Genomic DNA, 9,185 nt, shown 5'->3' on the forward strand with positions numbered 1-9,185 from the left:
GCATTTTACGACAAGCATGATTTGCTGAAGACCTATTCTACCCCGGATCTTCACAAAACGTTTTGATTTGGACCAGATAATCCAGTGATTAATATTATGAGCATCTTGTCAGAATCACACCATGCTCGTGGGTTTCACCAATCTGAACATGTAGACACGAATCACTTTGGGCTTTCATCCCATACTGATAACATGGCGTGATATAACTATTACAATTCCCACTGAGAGTTATTTCCCCGATATACATGCAACTATTGATAATTGTTTATGTTATTGCAGGTCTCTGTACAAGAAGTGGAAAGCGTCCGAGGACATCACAATGCCGGAACTCTGCGAGAGAAACTATGTATGTTATGGCATAGAACACAAGGAACAGTTGATGAAAAACAGCTTATATATCATGTTAGAAACCTATGATCGAGGATTCGAATCCCGGTTCGCCCCGATTATGTTTGTAGGTTTGTCAGCACCGTGCCCGCGTCGGACCCAATCTCATTAAAATCAGAACTTAGTTTTCGCTACCGCTAAACAAAGATCTGAGGACATCCCATTACGGGTCACGTCAGAACGACCTTTCGCGAACATTGGCCGACCAATGAAATGACTAACATGAAATCGACATTAGCCAATCAGAAGGCAGCTATCTCGAGCTTTACGGCACTAGTTTCAAACTGGCGACTACGCTTCGAAACATATTTTGACGTATTCTTGATTTAAAACTGACCAAAACAACATTCTTGAATGGCTCATAGATGGCCTAGAATGTATGGATATAATCATAAAACTCGTAACTGTCGTTCGGAATACCCCGTGTTAAATATTCCGAGGTTGCATGATTAGAAAACACATTCCGACTGTCACTTTCAGGAACTGGTAAGCGACGCTCTGATTGGTTGGATGAAAGGTCGTGCTGACGTGACCTGTAACGGGATGTCCTCAGATCTTTGTTTAGCGGTAGCGAGAACAAAGATCTGATTTTAATGAGATTGCGTCGGACCTTTCTCGCACATTAAGCTGACAAGCCGTGATATAACTGGAATACTGTTCAAAGCGGCGTTAAACCAATCTCGCGCATTCTTCATTCATTATAAAATTTAATAACAATTCCAGTATATTTCAACAACTTATGATATTTATAGTTTCTAACAGAAACACTTCCTCGACTGTCCAGTATTTCATATATCATGTCTTTATCACAGTTTTTCTTCCTGCGTCGCTTTAAATGAACATAACTTTGAACATGCCCTTCTTGAAATATCGGGGGCGGTCGGGTAGCCTTATAGGTAAAGTGTTCGCTCGTCACGCCGAAGAGGCCCGGGTTCGATTCCCTACATGATTACAAAGTGTGAATCCCATTTCTGGTGATCCCCGCCGTGATATTGCTGGAATATTGCAAAGCGGCGTAAAACAATAATCACTCACTCACTCTTGAAATATCGCAAGAACTGCTTCGAGTCTGAATCAATAACACATATATTGCTGAGCTTCGTATTGTAATATCGTGCTTGTTAGCAGCCAGCTTGAAATCACTTTTGCTTTACAGGTTTAATTTCCTAGGATAATAGTGAAGGTTTTTTTTCCAATGTGATAAAAATTAACAATTCATTCAGTCGTATTGCATAGTTTAGGCAAGGATAGATAACTCCCCCTATAAAATCTGGTCAACATTGTTATTCATATAAAACAAGTTAAAAGCAAACAATACTTAGTTTTATTTGCCTTTAGCAACTAACGAATGTACTTAGTCTAGAGTAGACTCTAACAAACCAGAAACCTATAACGTTACTAGGCAGACTTAAGGTCCAAAACACAACTATGATACCTGTATCAAAAATATCACTATCGATTAACCATTTCTTGTCTGTTTCGCTTTCCTTACTCGTGTGTAGGATGACGGTGCTACTACCACAAACCCTCCATCTGCCCCAGAGAAAACAGTCTCAGCACCAAGACCCAAAGTATGTTACACAAAGGAACTTTTGGTTACACTGCATACAAATGAGTTTTACTGCTTTTCATAGTTTAGATAATAATATTTATCATATAATGGGTAGGTTTCTCGGCAGGATAAAGCCAACGGATAAAAACGATATCCGTTGGGGTCATATGCGGATAGTGATGCAAATATCAAAGGTCAAGTAGGGACTACTTTCAGTGTTTATAAACAAACATGGCGTCGCACTTGTCATTCGGCGATCGAGTCAGAATTAACCATCGTGAATACATCTGACTACACTTCTTAACGTTATGACAGAACAAGCCGACTGTGAACAATCACTGGCCGTGATGTCTCATAGACTAGGGTTAGAGTAGCTTCCCTTTGACAAAGGACAGTTACAGACCGATGGATTGTCGCGAAAGGCAAGTAAAAACAATTGTTGTTTTGCGTATATGTTGCTTCGCCACTGTATAAGAAACAGATTTCAGTTTGAACTATATTGGCTACTGTCACTGTCCGACTGACAAATCACCTACCCTGTGACGTAATAAATATTAATGCGCGCATTCCAGGAAAACTCGCAATGTTTGTGAGTGAGGGGAAGCGATTTTGAAGCACAGAATTGAAGAATGACATTATATGATAAAGACGTTATCACGCTTGTGTGTTTAGGGATGGTAAATATCCTGTATTAGGAATAAACACTATGTATTTAGCTCGCCAAGGCTCGCTAAATACAATGTTTATTCCTAATGCAGGATATTTATCATCCCCAAACACACTCGCGTGATAACCTCTCTTTACCTGTTGTCACAAAATTGACAACAATTAAAAATCTCATATAAGAATGCGTTTTTAGCGAATGGTGACTTTTAATAAGAAGTTGTATCCGAATTCGCAAAACATTTTCCATGATACTTTTTTACCTGGATTAAGTAAATACATAGTTTTGAAGGTTATCTAAAAAACAAAGAAGTTTTATTCGCGATGTTTCAACGTTATCTACATAACAAAGTAATTTGTCTCACGATGTATCAATGTTATCTACATCACAAAATAGTTTTACTCGCCATGTTCAACGTCATCTACTTAACAAAATAGTTTTTCTCACGATATATCAACGTAATCTACATTGCAAAGTAGTTTTTCTCACGATGTTTCAACGTCATCTACATAACAGGGCAGTTTTACTCGCGATGTTCAACGTCATCTAAATAACAGTGCAGTTTTACTCGCCATGTTCAACGTCATCTACATAACAAAGTAGATTTACTCCCGATGTTCAACGTCATCTACATAACAAAGTAGATTTACTCGCGATGTTCAACGTCATCTACATAACAAAGTGTTTTTTCTCACGATGTTTCAACGTCATCTACATAACAGTGTAGTTTTACGCGCGATGTTCAACGTTATCTACATAACAAAGTAGTTTTACTCGCGGTGTTCAACGTCATCTACATAACAAAGTAGTTTTTCTCACGATGTTTCAACAACAGAATAAAATAACGACATTATTTGAATAAGAGGTTATCGGGGTTGTGTTTTGTGATGGTAAATATCCTATATTATATTACACACTTTGTATTTACTGTACCTCGCCAAGACTCGTGAATACAATGTCCAGTCCCAATGCAGGATATTTACCATCCCCAAACACATCTCTGTGTCTTGTTATTGATTTTTCAAAATGAATGAAAGCGTGAGAATTAAAAAGATTATGAACGTGTGAGTATAGCATTGCGATGTAGGTATCCAAGGAGGATGTTGTTGGGCCAAGACTTGTGTAAGTGGCAGCAATGTTGAGTAATTTATTTGAAAAAAAAAATGATTGGGAGTATACTGAGAGGCAATGAAAACGCAATCCAATTTCCAAACGTGAATTTTATTAACATAAGAACATTTCAAAGCTTGTATTAAGTATATTAGCAAATACTGATCACGATAGAGAAATTCTGCATAAAGCGGTGTCCAATATCATCAGTTCCAACCCCATTTACAGGAGAGAGATTGAACAGACCCTTAGTATTTGGTGTGTCCGCCTTGAGCACGAACGCAAGCTTGCAAACGCCTTGGCATGGAATCACGTAAACGACGGATGAAATGAGACGGGATTGCGTTCCAGTGATACTGCAATGCCTGAGTGAGCTCAGCAACATTGCGGGCGGAATCTGCTGTCGTCCCACACGCCTACCAAGTTCGTCCCACAGGTGCTCAATTGGGTTCATGTCTGGTGACCTTGAGGGCCACTGCATGACCTCCACGTTGTTTCTCTGAAGAAAATTCCATGTCAGGATGGCAGTATGGGGCCTAGCATTGTCATGCTGAAACACTAGCCGGTTTCCACCATGCTGTCTTAAGAGAGGAAGAAGAACTGGATGTAGAACAGTATCCACGTTACGTCGTGTCGTCAAGTTACCTTGCACAATAACAAGCTGTGATTTAAACACAGCATTTATGGCTCCCCAAACCATTACTCCTCCACCACCAAAGCGATCTCGTTCAATAACACAAGGTCGCACATAACGTTCACCTTGACGTCGGTACACACAGAGCCGTTCATCTGGGAAAGAGACGTTAAAGCGAGACTCATCAGAGAAAACAACATTCCTCCAACCGACGTTGCCCAGACAACCACCTGCTGCAGCCCATCGCTGTCGTTGAAGCCTGTGATTATGCGTTGGTATTATGCGATCTGACCTTGGCACGGTCAACGTGACCGTATCCCTGCTGCAGCAAGACGTCGACGCACAGTTCGACTGCTGATGGATCTTCCTCTGCTTCCGATAGTGTTGTTAGCAGTCTGTACAGCTGTCTGAAATCGACGTCGGAGGTGTTGCATGACGATATAGCGATCCTGACGTCCTGTTGTCACCCGTTGAACGCCTGGGCCTGGCCGATCCTCCACCCTGCCTGTGACTTGGTAGCGCCTTCTGAGACGACTGACAGTTGATGGATGGACATTAGAGTGTTGTGCAACGTCTTTGGAGTGCCAGCTCGCAGCATTCAAATGCCCTGGTGTCGCTGATCTTGGGTTAACCGTGGCATGGTGCATATGGACACCAGTTTCAAATCATGATGTGATTTTATAGGGGAGCAATGTGTACTGTTTGCATGCAATTCAAAATTCATGTCGTGCACGTGCATTTCGGACTGCAAGCTGAAGATGTGTTTTGGCGTTTTATTCAGGATGGTGTGCACACAACCAAACGTGTCTGTACTCAGGACGACAGAAGACAATTATCACGCTAAGTAACATTTTTCAATAACTAATCACTTTTCCTCTGTTACTATTCTATGATAAAAACTGCTGTTTGCGTTTTCATTGCCTCTCAGTATATTTTTCTGAGAACCATTTACATTACACTTCTTACAGTTATAGGACAGGGAACAAAGTTACTCATGTCGGAAACATGTAAGCGAGTTGCGAGGCTAACTTGGCGGGGTAGCTTAGTGGTTAAATTGTCCACTCGCCACGTTGAAGATGTGGGTTCGATTCCCATTACTATTAATCAGATATGTAAACCTATTCTTGGTGTCCCCTGTAATGTTGCTGGATTATGCTAGCGGCGGCGTAGAACCGTATTCAGTAACAACATGGAGGTAACACGTCGTTGGACAGGTCCCCAGCAACATATGCTGGTCGTAAGGTGCGGCTTAATGTATCGGGGGATCAGGCTCTGTAACATGGGTGAATGGGCGTCATCGTGCCCAAACTGTGCAGGGTGATGCTCATGATATCAATCACGGGTTTGTCTGGTCAAGACTCGAATATTAATAATGGGCCGACGTCACATAGCTTGTGGTGTTACACAGCAGACAACAGTGTAGAGCAAATGTGATCATTGATACAATCCTTGCCATCATGATTTATTCCCTTACCTGGTCTGTACATCTTCTTGTAGGAGGTCCCGCCCGCAAATCATCGCCAGAGCTTCGACAGCGGGCGAGGGAGTCTGACCCCAGAGGCTGCGGCCCGCAATGCTGAACAATACCACGCCATGCTTCCAACGCCCTGTGCCCGTTCGAAATTTAACCGGCTCAACTCTCGAGAATCTGCTCCTCCCGAATCCCCGCCAGCGACCGTCAACGAGCAAACGACTGTCGTTGATGTGGAGCAGACTATTGGAAGCACCCAGCAGAGCGGTGAAGGCAGCAAGCACACAACTGTAGCAGACGTGGAGCAGAGCGGTGAAGGCAGCAAGCACACAACTGTAGCAGACGTGGAGCAGAGCGGCGAAGGCAGCAAGCACACAACTGTAGCACACGTGGAGCAGAGCGGCGAAGGCAGCAATGTTTGGGATGAGTCGTGGTGTGATACCGGGGACGAGACAAACTCAGCCTATGATTCCGATGTTCTGTCCGCGTATGTGGCAGTGGTGCAAACAGACGAGGAAGATTTGAATGAGGAAGAAGAAGAAGAGAAAACGGAGGAAGAAGAACTTCAATCTGATCTTAACAAAATGGGCCTGAAGAGCCTTTCACCTCCACCAGCTGTGTTCACAAATCCTTCCTTCACTTCACTCCATGTCGGGTTAAAGCAGGGCTGTGGGGATCCAGGAAATGAATACTACTGTACTAAACTTTGATCGTACTAACTGTTGGCGTTCCCCATCGCCCACCCACTGCAAGTCGAAGTACTTGAAGCATGGTCACGCCGTCACATTTCAAAGCGGCATTTAAACAAACTAACTCACTTTAAGCATGGGCTACATGTTTCCAGGGCACGACACTATAATATCTTCAACACGATGACTGAACTGTTGTGTCAGGCTTTGAATTTATGCTGTCAGTGGATTGCAAGCCAGATCAGACTATTTTGACCAATGTTTCTCCGGTCGTTACACATGGAATCATTATGTGTTCTCGAGGGGCTTGTAATTTCAGGTTTCATTGAGCCACGATGTTTGTTGTATAATGTTTACTTGTCCTAAATACAAAGATTGTAGGACGACTCACGTGCTTCTAACTACTGCTCGTTCCGCAAAACCGATGTGACCCCAAAGTTTAATCACAGAAATGTGTTCAGAATGTAGTCTTAATCAATGGTGCCTGATGACATTAAAATGTAAATCATACACCGGTGTGTCGTTCCAACGAGCAATCTCAGCGCTACAACCATAACTGCTTTGCATCAATATAGTCGTAGCTAAGATCGCTTTGTCAAACGTGCTCTGGGCCCCGTCCCACCAAGCGATCTTAGCGCTACGTCGATTGTAACTGCCATTCTTTAACACTGACTTACGACAGTCGTTGCGCTAAGATCGCTTTGTAGAACGGGGCCCAGGTCTAAACAGACTGTGTCATTACGTGAAAGACAAGGGCCTATACATTTCGAATACAATCCAGGGCCCCGTTCCACAAAGCGGTCATAGCGCTACGACTGTAATAAGCCTATGATAAAGTATGGGAGTCTTAGTACGATCATCTTAGCGCTACGATCGCTTTGTGAAACAGGGCCCAGGACATAAAGGAATGACTGTGAATGTTATTTTCACATTATCCATGCACGACAGTCACTATTCACCACATTACCAATTCTGGTGCTTTTTCAACATGTTGATAATCACTTAGACCATTAGTTATTGTTCTTACTTCCATTTTACTTAGTATGTTCATTTTTCAAGGTTGCAGAGTACGGTATCCGATAACAACATTCGTTGTAATCCTTATAAATCGATTTTTTGTCATGTTTTTATTATTATTCTATTTTTTATTTGAGCTGCTTTCACACAATTAAAAGACAAAGGACTTTGGGATAATTGGGTCTGTTTGTGTTATTCGTTGATATAATGTATATCGTGATACAATACCATTGTTATATGAATACATAGAACGAAATCTCACTCAAGTGCAACTTGGGTTTCAGCTACTGACGGGGATTTATTTTCAAACTTGTATTTCTCTAGGGACAGTCTTACTGCAGGCTAGGTTTTATCCTTTTACAATAAAAGCGAAAAAAACCTTTCTATATTCATATGAAATCTCTGCCAAAAGCAGAGTCAATTGTGAGATTCCGACTATATCATGAGCATGTGTTTATGAATCCCTATCAAACAGTGACGATACGTATGGCGAAAGGGTGTAGATCGGTTTTCTATGGAAGGGGGAGAAGAACACTCAATCGGTTTAATAATAACAACTAAAGAGATATTTAAAATTAAGTAGCTTAATGGAGAAATCACGTTTGATGTTGTGGTTGCATCTTCCCGAGGCAAGGGAGATAACTGACTATTAAAGTCCAGTTTCCAACCTTGCCGAACTAGGCTGTAATTATGGAGTTATATTTCGACTGGACTGACGAGTCTATGCATAGTCCAATCAAAATCGTGTTACGAAATCGACATCGGGTTTGTAAACTGCCGTCCAGATTTCGGTCGATTGCAGGATTTGCAAAGAATATGTACCGTCAACTTTGCTTCAGATCTTTTCAAATTTTCAATTTGGGATTGATAACAATATAGTTCTTGATTATCGATCAGGTCTTCTTGACTGTGCGCTGCCATTTTGTTTGAAATAAATGCAAATGATATGAGAGGTGGAATTTGATTTGTCAATTGGAGGGACATAGAAGGGACATAACTTGTAATAGCCACTGGTGGCGCGACGATAGAGCCCAGAAGTTCCAGCCTAGTTCGGCAAGGGTGGAAACTGGACTGTTATAGTCAGTAAACTCCCTTGCCTCGGGAAGATGTGGTAACAAAGTGAGCTGTGTCTGAAGAAAGTAGTTTTAGCAACAACACGTAATTTATATATTTACTGTCAGCAAAGGAAAATCATTAAGTTTTGTTTGTTTCACACAAGGAAAATTTCCCGTTACGCCATTTGCTAGAATATCTGAAAAGGCAGAAGTTTTTACATACCGTGTTTTCTCATGCACAAACCAGATGGACTTAAAACAGAATATAACTTAGTCCTATAGATAATTTCTCGTTTTGACATTTATAATACAGGCATATACTGTTTATCCAACTTTCTAATAGGCCAATATTCGACTGACACTCCAATGTCGATACAAATTAGTAAATTAAATTCTTAAAATAAGCATGATACTTTCTTTCAAGGCTACTTGTATTTCCAATAAAACAGGCGCAATAACGTATGTAGAGAAAATACTGCAAAACTACTTCTGGTATTTAAGGTAAAATATAGAAAAATAATGTGTTAGTGCAATTGAGTTTACATGGACAAGAATATAAAAATCCCATTAAATTATATTTTCCAGCTCTATGTGAGTGAGTGAATT

The 9,185-nt window shown here is 41.3% G+C and overlaps 1 protein-coding gene across 3 annotated transcripts in view; it reads left to right on the forward strand.

Annotated features, from left to right (window-relative positions):
* LOC139479821 (interleukin-6 receptor subunit beta-like) overlaps positions 1 to 8,433 on the forward strand; it is a 36,951-nt gene extending 28,518 nt beyond the window's left edge. For 2 of the 3 annotated variants that reach the window (XM_071262707.1, XM_071262708.1), the window contains exons 21-23: positions 280 to 346; positions 1,890 to 1,958; positions 5,845 to 8,433. In XM_071262707.1, coding sequence (XP_071118808.1) covers positions 280 to 346; positions 1,890 to 1,958; positions 5,845 to 6,528 — 820 coding nt within the window. In that variant the 3' untranslated portion in view covers positions 6,529 to 8,433. The remainder of the gene's footprint in view (positions 1 to 279; positions 347 to 1,889; positions 1,959 to 5,844) is intronic. The other variant, XM_071262709.1, reaches the window with a different exon arrangement.
* Positions 8,434 to 9,185: the final 752 nt, after the last annotated feature.

The sequence above is a fragment of the Haliotis cracherodii genome, unplaced genomic scaffold (assembly GCF_022045235.1).
Source record: "Haliotis cracherodii isolate W230 unplaced genomic scaffold, xgHalCrac1.p SCAF_4, whole genome shotgun sequence".
Taxonomy (NCBI): domain Eukaryota; kingdom Metazoa; phylum Mollusca; class Gastropoda; order Lepetellida; family Haliotidae; genus Haliotis; species Haliotis cracherodii.